General features: G+C 34.8%; 1 protein-coding gene across 3 annotated transcripts in view; it reads right to left on the reverse strand.

The window, feature by feature from the left end:
- The window catches only part of LOC149779392 (integrin alpha-PS2-like), a 305,876-nt gene that overhangs the window by 93,267 nt on the left and 189,793 nt on the right, over nt 1-22,816 (reverse strand). For all 3 annotated transcript variants that reach the window (XR_016415642.1, XM_089940054.1, XM_089940053.1), the window contains exons 18-21: nt 13,570-13,625; nt 11,019-11,167; nt 8,228-8,359; nt 1,185-1,252 (exon numbers count right to left, since the gene is read on the reverse strand). Coding sequence is in view for 2 of the 3 variants with exons in the window: in XM_089940054.1 (XP_089796180.1) it covers nt 1,185-1,252; nt 8,228-8,359; nt 11,019-11,167; nt 13,570-13,625 (405 nt within the window). In the remaining variant the exon portion in view is untranslated. The remainder of the gene's footprint in view (nt 1-1,184; nt 1,253-8,227; nt 8,360-11,018; nt 11,168-13,569; nt 13,626-22,816) is intronic.

The following is a 22,816-nucleotide window of genomic DNA, read 5'->3' on the forward strand; positions in this document are numbered from 1 at the left end:
AAGGAATGCAGAGGTCTTGCGACAATACATGCTTTGACTGAAGATAACTCTTCTTTCATCATTTTGTCTCTCTCTCTGTCAATCTCGATCAGATACTGATGGACTCTGTGACACAGCTGGTGACTCTGCAACTAAACCTGTGACTCTGTGACACATCTGGTGACTCTGCAACTAAACCTGTGACTCAGTGACACAGCTGGCGACTCTGCAACTAAACCTGTGACTCTGTGACCAAGTCAGCAACACAGTTGATGACTCTGAGATAAAGTCAGCAACCAGAGGTAGATACAGTTGGTGACTCTGTGATTAAATCAGTGACACAGTCGGTGACTCAGCAACCCAGATGAAGATCCAGTCAATGACACAGCCAGCGACCACAGGACATTCAGTCAATGATTCAGCAACTCAGTTGGTGACAAGAAGCCAGGAGTAAGATGGTATCCTGCTGAGGTAGAAATCTGTAACATGCTGGAGTGCCAGTCCCCAGATAGATTCAGCGAGGTATCACTCACAATACAAAGACCTATACTAAAGGACCTGAGATAGCAAGATTCAGGGTAGTGTAGCTGACAGAGAGTTCCGCTACATTATTAAAAATAAATGAACAATACACATTTGAGAATGATATCATCTATAATACACAACAATTGGTATGCATGGTCTTCTTTCAAATTACCATCCCCTCACCTTGTACATCTTAATGGTCACACTGTTACATATATCACCAGTTGTACTTATTTGGGTCACATTTTAAAATCCAATCAGTAAGATGATAAAGATATGATGAGACATTACCGATTTTTGTGTACTTGAACAAACATGCTTTAAAGTAAATTTAAGAATTGTTCAAAATTTGATTATCCAAATCTTATTGCTGTACAATGTATTAAGCTCCACTTTAGAAAACATTAGTAAATATATGAAAAGAAAACACAGTCCAGTATTGTATTTGTGTCTGTACATAAGATATGTATTATCTTTTATATTTAAAATACTTTTATTTTATATCTGTATTTTAATTTAGATGTATAGACTATGCAGTCTGAAATGAAGAATTCTTATAAGATAAATGTAAACATTCTCCTACAACATTTTTGTCTTTAAAAAAAAATGCCCATCTTTTCTTACTGCCCCTCTACCTTAATTAAAATGTATTGACAATTATTATAATGATTGATACTTACGGTAAAGCTGTGACTCCTAATTCAGGTATACAAACATTGTCCTTCCCACATTCCTTTAAAATCTGAGCCTGCAATATGAAAGAAACAAATATATGGCAATGAGTAAAACAATGATCAACAAATCTTCTTTCTAAACAATCATATTCATAAGATTTTCTCGATGCAAATATATGTATATAAAGAAATCTACAAATAAAAAATAAAAGAATAATAAATAAACCAACCAATAAAGAAAAAAATAAATAAAACTTCACATAAAAAAGCAAACAAATAATAATAAAAAATTACAAATTAATAAATAACAAGTAAATAAATAAATAAATTAAATAAATAAATAAATAAATATAGCTTTCCAAAACCATGAAGGCTCTGACACATTTAAATCATAGTTTTGACTTCCTGGGTTGCCATCAAAACATGGATGACAGAAAATAGTACCTAGTTTGTTTTTAATATTTTTATGCATGCTAAAATCCTAAACTGATGATCTATGTTTTCAAAAAAATTTCTGACATTTTGATACTAGTAAATTTTTTGTCTCCCTAGCATCTGAAAGGTTATCAAAATAATGGACATACATTTGTTTTTCAAAGTAAGGTGTAAAAAGGCACTTCTAATACCATTCTTGTCTCTAATCTCTGCATCTGTTGAATGATGTATTAATTGGTCACAGCTCAAATGAAAAGTCACATGACCATGACTTGTCAGATCCTGCCAGAATTGGAGAGGTATGATATCCTTCAGGGAGGAATGATTAAAGTAAGCCCATGAGACAGCAATGGCTTGAAACTCATGGGCTTTAAGTTTCATAAAGGCAAGGTCACAATTGGTAAAGAACTCATAGGCTCTTTTGATTGTTGTGACAATCCACTGGGAGATAGCAGCAGTTGAAATGTGTACAGAGCCCTTAATAGGAAGAAAGAGACATTTCCTACCCATTGTTTTTGCTTTGGAGTAGAAGTGGAGGGCATGCACAGGGCACAAGAGTCTATCTTGATCACCCACTGTGCAGATTTTACTGAGGTTGGGAATCTCTATGGGTAAGGGAGCTACTAAAGGTAACTGACGTTTTTGCTAGAAAACCCAGTTCGAAGAGAAAGGAAATAGAATCATAACTCCCATTAAACCAAAGACAGCCAGATTCAAAGGACAAGGCATGAATCTCACTTCTTCATCTTGCAGGGGCAAGAATGAGAAGGAACACCATTTTGGTTCATAAGGGACTTTGGTTAGTGACCACAAAAAACACAAGGAAAATTCCATCTGGGCATCAGAGAGTGGGAGACATGTCTCTTAAGCTCAAAATAATTTATAAGATCAGCAAGATGCAGACCTGAACCAATGTCTGTGCCCTGAGACAATTTATGTGCGTTGGAGACGGCAGCTAATGATAGCCTTTGATAGTGGATAGTTTGGTCTCAAGGAGGAACGAAAGGAAATCAGTAATGAAAGTTACAGAATGGCAGATAGGATCAATGTGTTTTCTAATGCACCAATCACAGAAGGTGTTCCACCTGGCATCAAATACTTTGAATGTAGTGCTCCCCTGCCTTGAATGATGCAAATGGTAACTTGGCACAAAAACTTGTTCTGGCAGAAAGATCATTTGAGATGAGCCAGGCATGAAAGTGGTGTCTAGGATGTTGTGTTGAAGAGATATGTGGTGTTGTGACAAGAGATCCCTCATGTGTGACACAGACCTGAGTTGATTGATCAAGAGGTCATGGAGATCACTGATCAATGGGGTGATGAGAATGATCTGAGCAGTGGAAATTCAGATTCTTGTGTAGTGGTTGGAATTGTCAGAAGGCATATGCGAATAGGTGACCCCTCCGAAAGCTGAATGCATCTATTACATATGCTTTCTGATCTGGGACAGGAGAGATGTAAATGGGAAGTTTGTTGTTGGATTTGGTTGCAAACAGGCCCACAGGAGGTGTTCCCCAGAGTGAAAACATGGACTCAGTTGCTTAATGGTAAGGAGATCATTCTGTGAGGATGGCTTGGTCTGTTCTCTATAGGCTGTTGGATAATATGTTCATCTTGCCCAGAATGTGATTTCAGATTGTGACATTCTCTGAGGCTGCCCAGATGAAGAGGCTCCATACCTCCCAACAAAGAGAAGGGGAATGTGTGCCTCCTGAATGTGATAGGTAAGCTATGATAGATGAGTTGTCTGAGGAGACCATGACACATTGGCCCTTTATTATATCAATGCACCCTTGGAATGCTCGAAATACTGCTTTCATTTCTTCATTGTTAATGTGTAGGGACACTTTGGCCCAGAACCATGGAGAATTATGTCATCCGGCTCTAAATGAGAACCCCAGCCAGAATATGAGGAATTGGGAATGAGTACATGCATTGGAACACCCATCAGGAATCTGTCTCAACTGAAAGCAAATGGTGGTGAAAATCTGGGTTGATAACAAATCTCTGTGAGGTTTCCACTTTGTGAGAAGGAGGAACTGTAGAGAACACATATGAAGATGTCCTAAAGAAACCAAATTGACATCGACATTCAAGGTCCAAGTAGAGGAAGAAAAAGGCAAGCAGATTACTGAGTTATGATGGACCAATAGCAGAACAGATCATGGACATGGCAAATCAAAATAATGGAGAATACGGAAGAATCAATGTTCCCTGGTTTCAGAGACAGGCCAGTACCACTCCCATGATCTGGTGAAGATTCTGGGTGCAGAAGAAATTCTGAATGGTAGAACCTGGAATTGAAAAACTTCCTGGTCAAGGAAGATATCTGCAGTGTGGAATGTGTAAATAGGCATCCTAAAGGTCAATGGAGATGGCCCAATTGAACAGATGAAGACATTCTGGATTGATGAGGTTGTCTCCATCTTGAAGGTTTCCTCTGATAGAAACTGATTGAGTGGGGAGAGAGCAATGATGATTCAAAATTTCCCTCTTTTCTTGGTGACCCGGATGATACGGGAGTAGAAGGAGGGAGATTGATCATTCAAAACCCTCTCAACTGCACCTCTTCCCTTAATTTCACCAGACAGGGCTGTGTAAAGTAAATGGGGTTTCTTGATAGTGGAGGATGCTCCTGAAACTGTAGTCAATAACCCTCTCATCTTCTGTGATGCTTGACCAAGCCCCTGAGAAGAGGCCAAGGTGAGAACCTACTGGAGAATTTGGGAAGGGGATGCATGGCAGGAGAGGGGTTAATTTGCTAGGGTTGCAGTAGGACAGGAAGGGGGTTAGAGAACTTCTTGGATCAGTGGTGACGTGGGCACCGTGGACCTGTTGAGGGAGAAGGTGGTCAACCATGAGTTTGGGGATCAGACTGGGATTGTGCCTCCTTGAAAACTTTTCAAGATGGACCTTGAGGACAATTTGCATGATCTTGTTTCTTTCCGTCATCTCCCTACAGGGGAAGTCAAACAACATCTTGAATATCTAGACCCTCCTTCTGGAGGGCTTCAATGGTCGCTGATGATGTTTTTTCCCAATATGCGAGACCTGGAAGAGAAGCCAGAAAATTCTGACAAAGGGTAGGAATGTTTTTCTGTCCTTGATATATATACATGGAATCTATTTGATTCAGGTGCTAGAAGAACACAATTCACAAAGAGTGCAACAATTTTTTTCATGTGCAGTTTGTACATTTGATGCAGTCATTGTGGGTAACCTATGAGGCTTTTTTGTAGCCACACTGTCCCAGAAACTGTTTTCCATTTTTCTTGGTGCTGATAACAAGAAAAATTGGATGTCACAGTGAGAATCACTTGATTTCTAGCAGTGTTCTCCAGCATACATCCCTGTGCATGCACTAATGTCATCCCACATACACCTCTGTGCATGCACTAATGTTGTCCCATATACTCCTCTGTGTATGTACTAATGTTGTCCCACACACACCTCTGTGTATGCACTAATGTTGTCTCACATACATCCCTGTGCATGCACTAATGTCATCCCACATACACCTCTGTGCATGCACTAATGTTGTCCCATATACTCCTCTGTGTATGTACTAATGTTGTCCCACACACACCTCTGTGTATGCACTAATGTTGTCTCACATACACCCCTGTGTATGCACTAAGAATACAGTTGTTGCAAAATTTGCATGAATAAACAAAGGATGGAAATTACCTATAGCAATTTCTATTGAAGGAAATAAGATATTCTACATATGTATTTGTTTATTAATGCAAAATGCAAATACATAAACAATGTAAACAAGAACATGTGGCAAAGTTTTAAATAATATAATTTTTTTATTAAAATGGAGGAAACAATGTCATCAACATTTGAGCAGGGCCTGTTATTGTCCTAGAACATAGGGACTTACCTGTACCACAGTGTATGTTTACATAAGAGAGTATGTCTAGCACAAAAGGGTAGAACATGAGGTAGCCTTGGAAGTCCCTCAAAGAATGAAGCTCTAAGGAGGAAGAAGAAGGCTACTATACAGTTCTTTTAGAAAGAACAGACATCTGTAACATGAAGAATATTAACACTGTTGAAAGAGTCTGCTAATATGTGGATATCATACTTGCTGTCAGGCATAATTTCTCTGGTGACTTGGCAAATGTATGCACATTATGGCATCTATGACAAAGAATGACACATTATATCCACCTTCTGTGCATGACAATACAACAAGCAGAGTAGTGTGCAAATGTTCAAAAGGTCATACTGCCTTTTCTCCAGTAAGACAGTGAATTTTTGGCATGAAAATAGATTTGCTAAGCAATAGCGACAGGATAAGTAATTGCTGCTATTAAACTGAACTATTTTTCATTATCCATATGAACAACATGTTTGTTGTCATGGTTTACTTATAAGAAATCAGGTAAAGAGTGAATCTGAAACCATCTTTTTAAATTTAATCTATGCAGTTTAAACAAACAGGATAAATAGGCAACGTTGTTAAATGTATTTACCATTCATATTTATTACGAATAGCAATAATGATTTTTGTTCTCATTTTACTGATGGTAGCCTCATTTTCCCTACTGACAGCCTCACTAATTTGATTTCATCTATGTGTCTCTTGAACCCCCTCCAGCCTTGACCGAAATATGTAGTTTCAGCTAAATCTTTAGGGTTATATAATTAGCATGCAATAACTCTGTACAGTCATATGGTTGTTGGCTTCCTATAGGAATATTTCATTAACATGTAGTAAACCTGTACAGCCATGTGGTTGCCGGCTTCCTCTAGGAATATGTAATTATCAAGGAATAAACTTGTGCAGCCATGTGGTTTTTAGCTTCCTCTAGGAATATTTAATTATCATATAGTAAATTTTGTACAGCCATGTGGTTTTTGGCTTCCTCTAGGAATATTTAATTATCATGTAGTAAATCTGTGCAGCCATGTGGTTTTTGGCTTCCTCTAGGAATATTAAATTATCATGGAATAAACCTGTGCAGCCATGTGGTTTTTTTTACTTTCTCTAGGAATATTTAATTATCATGTAGTAAATTGTGTACAGCCATGTGGTTTTTGGCTTCCTCTAGGAATATTAAATTTTCATGTAGTAAATATGTACAGCCATGTGGTTTTTGGCTTCCTCTAGGAATATTTAATTATCATGTAGTAAATTTTGTGCAGCCATGTTGTTTTTGGCTTCCTCTAGGAATATTAATTTATCACGGAATAAACCTGTGCAGCCATGTGGTTTTTAGCTTCCTCTAGGAATATTTAATTATCATGGAATAAACCTGTGCAGCCATGTGGTTTTTTTTTTTACTTTCTCTAGGAATATTTAATTATCATGTAGTAAATTGTGTACAGCCATGTGGTTGTTGGCTTCCTCTAGGAATATTTAATTATCATATAGTGAATTTTGTAGAGCCATGTGGTTTTTGTTGTTGTTGTTGTTGTTGTGGGGTTTAACGCCATTTTTCAGCACACGATAGGCTATACGTGGCAGCCGGTATTAATGTTTAGGGAAGAACCCGGGAATCCAAATCCTAGACTCAAACCCATGCAGAGGTGATATGGCAGTGATCTGTAACAGACAGCGCTTTAGACCACTTGGCCACTGTGGTTTTTGGCTTCCTCTAGGAATATTTAATTATCATGTAGTAAATTTTGTACAGCCATGTGGTTTTTGGCTTCCTCTAGGAATATTTAATTTTCATGTAGTAAATCTTTATGAGAGTTGTAATTTGGAAACTAAGGCATTTGACTCATGACCAGAAGGTTGTAGGTTCAAATTCCACCAACTGGTCACCCTGGATCCTGCTCTAGAATGTTCACAAGCTCAGCCAATGAGATGGAAGACCACCTCACCAATACGTGTGAATATCATTCATAACTGAATTACCTAAGATCTTTATGACATAAGCTTATATACTAAATCTGATCAGGATTTGATCCTAAACATGGCCTCCAGAGTGTTCACAAGCTCAACCAATCAGATACAAGATCATCTCATTACTATTTAAAGAGTTTGACCTTATAATCAAACTCAGATGAGATCTCCCTCATTTTGATATATGCTCACACAGCAAATCTGGTCAAATCTGATCAGAAATATGGCCTCTAGAGTGTTTACTAGCTTAACCAATTCAATGAAAGATAACCTCATTATTATTTGTGGATCTCACTTTTAATCAAACTCATTGTATCTCTGAAATAGAAGCTGATGTACCACATCTGATCAAAACCTGACCAGAAATGTATGGTCTCTTGAGAGATAAAAAGCTCAGCTAATACATGCATGATCACTTCATTAATTTGCATGGATTTCATCCAAAACTGAATCCATCTGAGATACTGATATAACCTTACACACCAAATCTGAATAAAATCTAATCAGAACTATGGTGTTCAAAAGCTAAGCCAATTAGATGAAAGATCATCCTGTTAATATACACAGATGTTAACTGTTAATGATATAAACCAAATCTAGTTAAAATCTGATTGAAAATATGGTGGCCAGGTACAAAAAAGTAAATAAATTAAAAGATGACAAATAATTTGACAGCCATATCTCATCTCTTATTCTATGCAGGCAAGATAAAAAAAATTACACAATCTCATCTGTTTAAAAAGGTTGATCTTACCACTGCCCTCACTGTTGTTGGGATACGCTGATTTAGTATTGGTGACACTCTCCTACGCCTGCGTGACTTTTTCTCATGTAGATCATAGGTGAAATCTACAGTGATTGGTGTAAGCTTGTCACGAATGTTGTTCTGAAATGAATAGATCATACAATCACCACTTGTGTACAATGAAGCCTCGATCTAAACTTGAATTATGCCAAAAAATGGATTATCTTTTCTGTAATTTGTCCCTAACCTCTTTCCACAATTACATACTATTTCTGTTTTTCTGAACTAAAAATTCTCTATGCTATTTTCCATTTCAATCAGTTCAGGTTATTTATACTCCATTTATCACTCTAAAATTATGAAGCATTTTATTCAATAATCTTTCCTGCTAAAGTGTATTGTAAAGGGGTGAGAGGAAGGAACAGCTGTAAAGTGTACTGACAATAATTAATACTAGCCATAATAACTCATGAGATTACAAAATCAAGGGGGAAAAAAAACAAGTTTTCCAAGGAATTTTCATCTGATGGATCCTAAAAAAAATTACAATCCAAACTTGAGAAATTATTTCAAGTTTGTGCCACTTATACTTAAGGCAGCCATGTGTATTGTTCAATAATCTGCATTTTGTAAAAAATTTACAGTCCTTAATGATAGAAAACTTCCTAACTGTAGCAAATGGAGTATTCCAACTAAACATGATTAAAACTGGCTCAGTCATTCTTGGGAAGATGTTAAAAAAGATTCTCAACTTCAATGCTATGGAAGACACATAACTGCTAGGGAAGACACTCCTTTCCAGACAGAGATTTAATAGATCATCTCCATGGAAAGTTCCTACTAAATCTAGTCAAAACAGGATCAACCAGTCTTGAATAGAAAATATATTTTTCTTTTGGTTGCTAGAAATACACATGACTACAAGAGAAGACAACTCAGGACATTCAATTTGTTGTTGGTGTTGTTGTTGTTATAGGGTTTAACCCCATTTTTCAGCACTACATAGGCTATACATGGCAGCCAGTATAAATAGTGGAGGAAGAACCTGGGAAAACCCAGGAAAGAACCACCAACCCACAAAAAGCTACTGGCAAGCTTTCTCACATATCCACAATGGCTGAGCCCAAGACTCGAACCCACGCAGACAGAGGTGAGATGGCACTCTGCCACTCATACATGTCCTAATGACAGTGCTACAATCAGCCATTCTGGAGATGAAAATATTTTTTTTCAATAATTACTAAAGAAACAACATCACTGACAAGGAATTTAGCATGGAAATTACTTTGGAGGACTATGTCTTCAGGAAGATTCCTACTAAGTTTCAAATAGACTCAGCTGTTATGGGGAGGTTGAAAAAAAAGCAAATCTTGATGGGTGGATGTTTATCACTGCTTGTATAGGGTACTAATAATACAATATTTCCAAGGAATGCTGTCTCACTTGTTCCACCAGTGCATAATCCAAACCCCTAGAACCTGGGTAGTAAAGAAAGTATGTCAAGCTTAGTATCCAACGTTTACAGATGTGAATCTAACTTTTCTAAATACACGCACAAAAGTTTTAAAATTTTACAAGCAAAAATATGATAAAAGGACTCACATTTGACACTAGTGCATAACAAACAGTTACTTTTACCTAGTTTTGCAATGCTAGTTTTCTAGTCAGTTGTGCTCGTCAAGACATGGTACCTATCATTTCATGCAGCATCATCAGAGAAATGGAGCTAAATGCAAAAACTGAATGCAATCTTTGAAAAGTGGAAAAAAATCACATGACCCCCTTTTGCTGACGAGTTGTGCTCTACACATCAAGATGAATACACATATCAAGTTCAATCACTGTACATGACACAAGATGAATACACATATCAAGTTTAATTACTGTACATGCATCAAGATGAATACACAATATCAGGTTTAATTACTGTACATGCATCAAGATGAATACACATATCAAGTTTACTGTACATGCATCAAGATGAATACACATATCAGGTTTAATTACTGTACATGCATCAAGATAAATACACACTATCAAGTTTAATTACTGTACACGCATCAATATGAATACACATATCAAGTTTAATTACTGTACATGCATCAAGATGAATACACATATCAGGTTTAATTACTGTACATGCATCAAGATGAATATACATATCAAGTTTAATTACTGTACATGCATCAAGATGAATACACAATATCAGGTTTAATTACTGTAGTTGCATCAATGAATACACATATCAAGTTTAGTTATTGTACATGCATCAAGATAAATACACACTATCAAGTTTAATTACTGTACATGCATCATGATGAATACACAATATCAAGTTAAATCACTGTACATGCATCAAGATGAATACACATATCAAGTTAAATCACTGTACATGCATCAATATCAATACACAATAACAAGTTAAATCACTGTACATACATCAAGATGAATACACAATATCAAGTTAAATCACTGTACATGCATCAAGATGAATACACATATCAAGTTTAATCACTGTACATGCATCAAGATGAATACACATATCAAGTTTAATTACTGTAGTTGCATCAAGATGAATACACATATCAAGCTTAACTACTGTACATGCATCTAGATGAATACACATATCAAGTTAAATCACTGTACAGGCAACTGCATCAGAAATAAATGCCAAATGCAAGAAGTTAATGTAATCTTCCAAGTATTAAAATTAGGTTGCTATTAATCTCTCTCAGGCAACTGAAAATCAAGTAGATCATGCAATCAAATATTATAGACATAATCAGTTTTTTCCCATTACCTGGAGATAGGCAAAGGATGTTGTACACCATTTCTCATCTCTCTGCAGCTTGACTGTGTTGCTCTCTTCATGCATAAACTCAGCTTGGACATAGTAAACACGACTGGACAGATTTCTAGAAGAGTCCAGTCGCCAGCTGATATCAAACTCTGAAGGACACATAATACCATATTGTTATCAAACTCTGAAGGACACATAATACCATATTGATATCAAACTCTGAAGGACACATACTACCATCCTGATATCAAACTCTGAAGGACACATAATACCATATTGATATCAAACTCTGAAGGACACATAATACCATATTGATATCAAACTCTGAAGGACACATAATACCATACTGATATCAAACTCTGATGGACATAATAACATATAACAGGCATTTATTGTTACAAATGTTATGTGTCTACTCTTTCATAAAAATAAACATGTAAACATTTAGAATGTTACAATACATTACTACTTGAATCATTTAACCTACCAAAAAATAAACACCTAAACAATTAAATCATTTATTTATTTTGTTCTTTTGTAACATTTACTATTATATAGTGATGAAGTAATGCTGTAAAGTATGATACATAGTAATATAACATTGCTGAGAAGTTGGTTATTATTACCTAAGTAAATTAAATGTATTTTATGCAACGAAACAAAACAAAAAAGGATTAACATTTTTTCATTTGGGGTGGAAGTGGGGAGAGAAAGGTACTTTATTTTATTTTTTTATAAAAGTAACTTTATGAACACCATATATACTCATAAGTCAAGTCCAAATGCGGGCCAGTAGATCTGGGTCTATGCATTTTTTGTTAACAGTAATCAGAGAAACAAACAAAATATACCCTGTTATGCTGGCTCATTACTTCATATGTTAAGGATATGTGTAGTTACCAGGTATAAGAAACATCCTACTGCCCACATATAGTTGATATAACACCATAATATTTACCTGAAATAAAGCCATTATTCCATAGAAAATAAAGCCATTATTCCACAGAAAATATACTCCTCTCTGTATCTGTCTGTATTCAATCCATACTCAACAGAACCTATGCCAACATACTTGCCCTATGCCAACATACTGGCCCTATGCCAACATACTGGCCCTATGCCAACATGCTGGCCTTATGCCAACATACTGGCCCTATGCCAACATACTGGCCCTATGACACAATGTCTGTCAATATTTAGAATGAAGTCAAGACTGACATTTTTAATATTGCCTATTAAGGAATCGCCACTCTATTTTCAGTAAGAATAAACAACTAAATCAGTTTCTGCAAAGGAATACTGCAATTTGGTGATTTGTGCAATCACTTTTATTGGGTTAAAGTAAAGGTTGTATAAATGATCAATATTAAAATAGCTATCTCTTTTTAAACAGATGCTGATCTGTTATGAGTAGATGAATTTCCTTTCTTTTATCCATTTTTAACATAATTCTGGATGATACAAGGAATAATCTATTAGCATGTGTGTGACAGTAAGGTGTGCCAGGAAACCAAACTTTTAATAATCTGGGTCAACTTGCAGATACAGTTTGAAAAAGTCCATCACCAGTAAAACTGAAGACATTACAAACAAAGTATAGGCAACTTCTAAACCAATTTAATCTGGGTGACAACAAAAGATTCTGGGAAGACACTGCAAAACTGAAAGTAAAAGCACCATCGATGATTCCATGTATGACTCTGTGGATATGTTAGAGGTATATTTTGTATATTTTAAACTGATATATCTATCATATATACTATATATGAAAAATACATTAACAACACCTAAACAAGGATTCCATTAAACTTGACATCATGTATGTGAACAGCATTTAGATGACACAACTGTACAAACTACATGTATAGTAATATTACACAAAAGCAAATCCTAACAGATCAGTGTACAAACTTTATATATAAAATAATATTACACATGTTTCATTCCTAACAATAACTGATGCAGAAGATAAATGACATTCAAACACTTTAATATGAAATCTAAACACTGATAGTATTGTAGCTGTCCAAAAAGTGGCATCTATGTCTCACCATTCAAAGATAAGAGATAATCTTTTACATCTATGTCTCACCATTCAAAGACAAGAGATAATCTTTTACATCTATGTCTCACCATTCAAAGACAAGAGATAATCTTTTACATCTATGTCTCACCATTCAAAGACAAGAGATAATCTTTTACATCTATGTCTCACCATTCAAAGATAAGAGATAATCTTTTACATCTATGTCTCACCATTCAAAGACAAGAGATAATCTTTTACATCTATGTCTCACCATTCAAAGACAAGAGATAATCTTTTACATCTATGTCTCACCATTCAAAGACAAGAGATAATCTTTTACATCTATGTCTCACCATTCAAAGATAAGAGATAATCTTTTACATCTATGTCTCACCATTCAAAGACAAGAGATAATCTTTTACATCTATGTCTCACCATTCAAAGACAAGAGATAATCTTTTACATCTATGTCTCACCATTCAAAGACAAGAGATAATCTTTTACAAAAGGATGAACTATACTTACGAAGTTCTTTGTTGACCTCTACTCCTGTGTAGCTTATACAAGTGTACACTGTTATACTGAAAAATGAAATTAAATTGATTTATACATGATAGTAAATATCATATATCTCAACCTGTATCCAAAAGGTACAATCATATATTGTCTATCCATGCATTCCATGTACAATCAGATATTGTCTATCCACAATTCCATGTACAATCAGATCTTGTCTGTCCACACATTCCATGTACAATCAAGATCTTGTCTGTCCACACATTCCATTTAAAATCAGATCTTGTCTATCCACACATTTTATATAGTCAGATCATGTCTATCCACACATTCCATGTAAATCAGATCTTCTCTGTCCACACATTCCATGTACAATCAGATCTTGTCTGTCCACACATTCCATGTAAATCAGATCTTGTCTGTCCACACATTCCATGTACAATCAGATCTTGTCTGTCCACACATTCCATGTAAATCAGATCTTGTCTGTCCACACATTCCATGTAAATCAGATCTTGTCTGTCCACACATTCCATGTACAATCAGACCTTGTCTGTCCACACATTCCATGTAAATCAGATCTTGTCTGTCCACACATTCCATGTACAATCAGATCTTGTCTGTCCACACATTCCATGTAAATCAGATCTTGTCTGTCCACACATTCCATGTACAATCAGACCTTGTCTGTCCACACATTCCATGTAAATCAGATCTTGTCTGTCCACATGTTCCATGTACAATCAGATCTTGTCTGTCCACACATTCCATGTAAATCAGATCTTGTCAGTCCACACATTCCATGTACAATGAGATCTTGTCTGTCCACAAAACATTCCATGTACAATCAAATCTTGTCTGTCCACACATTCCATGTAAATTAGATCTTGTCTGTCCACACATTCCATGTACAATCAGATCTTGTATGTCCACACATTCCATGTAAATCAGATCTTGTCTATCCACACATTTCATGCACAATCACATGTTGTCTACACATACATTCCATGTAAAATAGATCTTTTTTATACATAATTTCATGTACAATCAGATCTTGTCTATCCACACATTCCATGTAAATTAGATCTTCTCTGTCCACACATTCCATGTAAATCAGATCTTGTCTATCCACACATTTCATGTACAATCAGATCTTGTCTGTCCACACATTCCATGTAAATCAGATCTTCTCTGTACAAACATTCCATGTAAATCAGATCTTGTCTATCCACACATTCCATGTACAATCAGATCTTGTCTGTCCACACATTCCATGTAAATCAGATCTTGTCTATCCACACATTTCATGTACAATCACATCTTGTCTACACATACATTCCATGTAAATTAGATATTTTCTACACATAATTTCATGTACAATCAGATCTTGTCTATCCACACATTTCATGTACAATCAGATCTTGTCTGTCCACACGTTCCATGTACAATCAGATCTTGTCTGTCCACACATTCCATGTACAATCAGATCTTGTCTATCCACACATTCCATGTGCAATCAAGATCTTGTCTGTCCATACATTCCATTTAAAATCAGATCTTGTCTATCCACACATTTTATATAGTCAGATCTTGTCTATCCACACATTCCATGTAAATCAGATCTTGTCTACACTCACATTCCATGTAAATCAGATCTTGTCTATCCACACATTCCATGTACAATCAGATCTTGTCTATCCACACAGTCCGTTTACAATCAGATCTTGTCTATCCACACATTCAATTTACAATCAGATCTTGTATATCCACACATTCTATGTACAATCATATCTTGTATGCACATACATTTCATATACAATCAGATCTTGTCTATCCACACATTCCATGTAAATCAGATCTTGTACCAAAATCCTTATGTACAAACAAAATGGCTGATACCAAAAACTTTATGCACAAATAATATGGCCAGTAATAAAATACTTATTTAAAAACAATATCATCCAAGCCATCATAATTCTTATGTACAAAAAACATGGCCTGCACCCAAATCCTTGTGTACAAACAAAATGGCCTGTCCCAAATTCCTTCTGAACAAACAATATGGCCCATACCAAAATTCTTGAATGTAAGTCCTGATCAAAATGTCATTTTCTGCTAAACCACAAAAAATTAATTCATGGTATTTAGTGCTAAGGTAATGGCAATAAAGCGCCATGCCCAAAGATATACAGCTGCTGCCCACATTGGCTCATTTAGTTGAATTTGAGTTTGGCATCCTAGCTGCTGCTCACATGGGCTCATTTAGTTGGATTTGAGCTTGGCATGCTAGCTGCTGCCCACATGGGCTCATTTAGTTGAATTTGAGTTTGGCATGCTAGCTGCTGAACCACCTTGGTTCTTTTGTTGAACATAATATGATATAGTAACTGCAAATCATGTTTTTTTGTTTACATGCATTCAAAGGCATTTCATAAATCGTGTCTTCTTGTTTACGTGCATTCAAAGGCATTTCAGAAATCATGTTTTCTTGTTTACATGCATTCAAATGCATTTCATAAATCAAATGTTTTCTTGTTACATGCATTCAAAGGCATTTCATAAATCATGTTTTCTTGTTACATGCATTCAAAGGCATGTCATAAATCAAGTTTTCTTGTTACATGCATTCAAAGGCATTTCATAAATCATGTTTTCTTGCTACATGCATTCAAAGGCATTTCATAAATCATGTTTTCTTGCTACATGCATTCAAAGGCATGTCATAAATCAAGTTTTCTTGTTACATGCATTCAAAGGCATGTCATAAATCATGTTTTCTTGCTACATGCATTCAAAGGCATTTCATAAATCATGTTTTCTTGTTACATGCATTCAAAGGCATGTCATAAATCAAGTTTTCTTGTTACATGCATTCAAAGGCATGTCATAAATCATGTTTTCTTGCTACATGCATTCAAAGGCATTTCATAAATCATGTTTTCTTGTTACATGCATTCAAAGGCATGTCATAAATCAAGTTTTCTTGTTACATGCATTCAAAGGCATTTCATAAATCATGTTTTCTTGCTACATGCATTCAAAGGCATTTCATAAATCATGTTTTCTTGTTACATGCATTCAAAGGCATGTCATAAATCATGTTTTCTTGTTACATGCATTCATAGGCATGTCATAAATCAAGTTTTCTTGCTACATGCATTCAAAGGCATTTCATAAATCATGTTTTCTTGTTACATGCATTCAAAGGCATTTCATAAATCATGTTTTCTTGTTACATGCATTCAAAGGCATTTCATAAATCAAGTTTTCTTGTTACATGCATTCAAAGGCATGTCATAAATCAAGTTTTCTTGTTACATGCATTCAAAGGCATTTCATAAATCATGTTTTCTTGTTACATGCATTCAAAGGCATTTCATAAATCATATTTTCTTGTTACATGCATTCAAAGGCATTTCATAAATCATGTTTTCTTGTTACATGCATTCAAAGGCACTTCATAAATCATGTTTTCTTGTTACATGCATTCAAAGGCATTTCATAAATCATGTTTTCTTGTAACATGCATTCAAAGGCATTTCATAAATCATGTTTTCTTGTTACATGCATTCAAGGGCATTTCATAAATCATGTCCAAGAAAAATAGTCTGCACAATCTCTCAGTTCTTTCTTAAGTTAACAACTCCCACTTGCAACTAAAGGGATAATCAAGCATTGCCTTATAGCTATCTGAGTGGTCAGTCTGATATATCATTTGCAGCCAATGAAACAGTACTAAACACATCTATGATAATTACTCTCCATTTATCAACTAATCAACCTCATAATTTAAATGATAGAATTATTACCAAAATCTCTTATTTGAAATTTCAATGACATGATTGCATAATTCTAATAATATATATATGCTTTATTCATTACCACTGTTACAAGAGCAGATATGAATACCAACTTTTCCTATTTGAATATTCATTGAAAGTATTCAGATAGGATTCAGATATTTGTTGATTTTAATACAGACATCAATTCCATCATCTTTTCTTTCTCTACTTTGGTATTTATTGACACCATCACTCCAGGCCAAGGTGCATTGAAAACCGAGCAAAATAAGTCATCGGCATCTAATTAAATCATATTGAACAGTCTTGACTACATTTCCTTAAGGATCAAAACAAAAGCCAAATTAATCTAGGTTTTATTTTCCTGTTTGTGTTCAAACGTAGTGTACATTCATTACTGTTGAAGACAGATGGTAAAAAATAGAGAGCACTATGTCACAAATTTATCTGTGCAGTGATTTGTACACAATCAATAATATATGGACATGTGGCCAATTTAATTAAATTAAATTTTGACATGTGAATATTTTCCAGAATATATCATACTAGTATTCCAGAGTGCTATGGATTGTGGGTCTTTAAGTTAGTGATCAGCAAAAAGGTAAGTAAAGAAACTGACCTTCAAGAAATTTTGTGTCCTATGCTCTATATTATACACTCATATAATTACCAGATGGGAAATAATTGATAAACAAACACCATGTAGATTCCAGGTTATGCAAGGGGAATTGCTCTGATATCCTGGTAATACCCAAATTATATTTTTACAATGATATATACTTGTTCTAATGTTAGGATATTGATGTATATGCTGCACAAACTGTAAATCAATTTGAAAATTGGATACTACTTCAATGGTTCTCATTCTGTCACATGTAACCTCCAACAACTGAAACTTATCTGAGAGAATTAAAACAACCCATATGTAATCACTTGTGATGTGGGGGGTTGGGGTTGTGAAAGGATTGTCAGTGTGAATAGGCACACCAACACGAGTAAGAAAGTACATGTCAACTAAAGACTTTTTAAAACATGACCAGGTGTTACAACAAAAGTAAATAAATCATATACAACAAAGTTCTTAAGTCAACACTTGTCAACTGCAAAAGCCACCAGAAAACAACAATATTAACATCCTCCATATTTTGACTTTTATTTGCTACCATAGATTTGATCTCTTGCTTCTTGACAAATGTAGCAATCATGTGATCTGACATTTGCATAAAATCATTGGATATTATCAGATGACAAACTGGCTAACCAATTCATTATAGTGATACTGATTTTAAGAAAATATAGATTTTTTTTGAGAAATGGGGTATGGGCATGTTTTGAAAAAGTGAACTTAATTTAGTGCTTTTTTAAAATAGTGTACTTCCCATCAGTTCTGACATTTTCCCAAAATAAAACTGAAAGTTCAGAACTAGTAATTGATGGTCATTTAGTGTATATAAGTTACACAACACTAGTAATTGATGGTCATTCAGTGTATATAAGATACACAACACTAGTAATTGATGGTCATTTAGCGTATATCGCAAATATCTTTCAGTTGATGCAACTAAAACACTTGTGTGTTCATTAGTACTTTCAAGACTGGACTATTGTAACTCAATTCTGTCTGGTTCATCTCAATATCTACTCCAAAAACTTCATAAAGTTCAAAACACAGCTGCTCGGATCATACTTAGAGCACCAGAATCAGAGCACACCTCTCCGCTGCTCTGTACCTTACACTGGCTATCCATTCGATCCAGAATCAAACACAAAATGTGTTCTCTGCGCTATGTTTCACTGACGGACTCTAGTCCAACATACCTATCCAACATCACCCATGTGTACACACCAGCAAGATACTTATGCTCCTCTTCTGACAATCATATACTCATTATTCCCACTATGAAAACAAAGTCATATGGACAGCATTCTTTTGCATACCAGGGCCCAGCAACGTGGAATGAATTGCCCACTGAACTCAGACACAAAGACACAGTGATCACATTCAAGAGTACTCTTGAAACTCACTTATTTTGACTGCAAGAACAAACTTAAAGACCTAATAATGTTTCCTACCTTAAATATTCTCAGCATGTTTTTTTTATGTTTTCTAATTTCATGGTGTTTGTGTCTGTAATCATATCATTATATATGTTTTTTATCTTATAGGTGTTGTCTAATGTTGTAAAGCATTGAGCTTCTAAAGATTAGGCGCTATACAAAGTCCACATTATTATTAGTATTATTTTATATGATACACAACACTAGTAATTGATGGTTATCAAGTGTATGTAAGATATATAACACTACTAATTGATGGTCATTCAGTGTATATATGATACACAACACTAGTAATTGATGGTCATTCAGTGTATATAAGATACACAACACTAGTAATTGATGGTCATTCAGTGTATATAAGATACACAACACTAGTAACTGATGGTCATTCAGTGTATATATGATACACAACACTAGTAAATTGATGGTCATCAAGTGTATATAGGATACATAACAGTAGTAACTGATGGTCGGTCAGTGTATATAAGATACACAGCACTAGTAATTGATGGTCATTCAGTGCATATAAAACACATAAGACTAGTAACTGATGGTCATTCAGTGTATATAAGATACACAACACTAGTAATTGATGGTCATTCAGTGTATATATGGTACACAACACTAGTAAATTGATGGTCATCAAGTGTATATAAGATACAGAACACTAGTAATTGATGGTCATTCAGTTATATAAAATACATAACACTAGTAACTGATGGTCATTCAGTGTATATAAGATATATAACACTAGTAATTGATGGTCATTCAGCATATATAAGATACACAACACTAGTAATTGATGGTCATTCAGTGTATATAAGATACACAACACTAGTAATTGATGGTCATTCTGTGTATATATGATACACAACACTAGCAATTGATGGTCATTCAGTGTATATGAGATACACAACACTAGTAACTGATGGTCATTCAGTGCATATAAGATACACAACAGAAGTAATTGATGGTCATTCAGTGTATATGAGATACACAACACTAGTAAGTGATGGTCATTCAGTGCATATAAGATAAACAACACTAGTAATTGATGATCATTCAGTGTATATATGATACACAACACTAGTAAGTGATGGTCATTCAGTGCATATAAGATACACAACACTAGTAATTGATGATCATTCAGTGTATATATGATACACAACACTAGTAAATTGATGGTCATCAAGTGTATATAAGATACAAAACAATAGTAATTGATGGTCATTCAGTGTATATAAGATACACAACACTAGTAATTGATGGTCATTCAGTGTATATGAGATACACAACACTAGTAACTGATGGTCATTCTGTGTATATATGATACACAATACTAGTAATTGATGGTCATTCAGTGTATATGAGACACACAATGCTAGTAATTGATGGTAATTCAGTGTATATGAGATACACAACACTAGTAATTGATGGTCATTCAGTGTATATATGATACACAACACTAGTAAATTGATGGTCATCAAGTGTATATAAGATACACAACACTATTAAATGATGGTCATTCAGTTATATAAAATACATAACACTAGTAACTGATGGTCATTCAGTGTATATATGATACAGAACACAAATAATTGATGGTCATTCAGTGTATATGAGATACACAACACTAGTAATTGATGGTCATTCAGTGTATATATGATACACAACACTAGTAATTGATGGTCATCCAGTGTATATAAGTAAAGCACTATGCAAAATATTACCAAAAAACCTTGAATGCGATGATACCAAAGAACCTTGAATTCCATGATACCAAAAAACCTTAAATGCCATCATACCAAAAACACCTTGAATGCCATGCTACCAAAGAACCTGCAATATCATATATGCTCGACATATCTGATGAGTGCTATTTGAAAGACTATAAAATGCCCAAATCAGACAATCAAATTTTATGCTAAGCCATAAGAAATTGAATTCAGATTTGATAAACAAATATCAACTGTCCCTAGTATATCCTATTGATGTGAAACTCCTCTGGCTTATGCATGTCTTCTTGATAAGAAGCTTGTCTGGCCCATGTACATCTTACTGACATCAAGCTTATCTGGCCCACATACATTTTTTTTTATATGAAGTTTATCTGGCCCATGTACATTTTATCAATATGAAACTTATCTGGCCCATGTACATTTTATCGATATGAAGCTTATCTGGCCCATGTATATTTTATTGATATGAAGCTTATCTGGCCTAAGTACATTGTATTGATATGAAGCTTATCTGGCCCCTGTACATCTTACTGATATGAGCTTACCTGGCCCATGTACATTTTATTGATATGAAGTTTATCTGGCCCATGTACATTTTATTGATATGAAACTTATCTGGCCCATGTATATTTTATTAATATGAAGCTTATCTGGCCTATGAACTTTGTATTGATATGAAGCTTATCTGGCCCCTGTTGTCTTACTGATATGAGCTTACCTGGCCCATGTACATTTTATTGATATGAAGCTTATGTGGCCCATGTACATTTTATTGATATGAAGCTTATCTGGCCCCTGTATGTCTCATTGATATGAGCTTACCTGGCCCATGTACATTTTATTGATATGAAGCTTATCTGGCCCATGAACACTTTAATGTTATGAGCTTATCTGGTCTATGTACATTTTATTGACATGAAACTTATCTTGCTCATGTACATGTTGTTGATATGAGCTTACCTAGCCCATGTATATTTTATTGATATGAAGCTTATCTGGCCCATGTACATCTTATTCATATGAGCTTACCTGGCCCATGTACATTTTATTGATATGAAGCTCAACTGGCCCATGTACATCTTATTGATTTAATCTGAATTAAAGCATATTGTTAATTGATAACTAAATAATAGTTTCACACCTTCAAGGAAGAACCAAATGTGGATATATATTGAAGTTAAGATTTGGAGGTAAGATTATTGGGGTGGGGATGGCTGGTGGTAATGGGTTGCAAGATTTGAATACAACTGCTCCTAACAGAACAAATGTCCATGAACAATTCACATATTTATCAGTGCTCTGGATGATTGATACATAACAGCTTGGTTGACTTTGAATGATCTCTGTTCTATACCATGCTTTTTATCAACCAGGTGTATTAAACATTATCTTTTCAATACTATAACAAATGAAAATGGTGATGATGTGAGTAATGTGACAATTCAGACTTTTGACTTTCTGTTAATTCAGTAGGTATGAAGTTGTTCAATTGTAAACTAATTCAATGTTGCATAGTTTAAAGTTTACTGTTTTTGTTTCATCCATAAAATGTCCCTAATTTGGCTCAGTAAACAAATGAATATTTGAACTGCAATTTTCAATTTTCATATTAGCAAATAAGTATTTTCATTTTAATATTCAGATATTCATTTTAACTGG

This window comes from Sinohyriopsis cumingii, chromosome 17, assembly GCF_028554795.1.
Source record: "Sinohyriopsis cumingii isolate HCF-2022 chromosome 17, ASM2855479v2, whole genome shotgun sequence".
Taxonomy (NCBI): Eukaryota; Metazoa; Mollusca; class Bivalvia; order Unionida; family Unionidae; genus Sinohyriopsis; species Sinohyriopsis cumingii.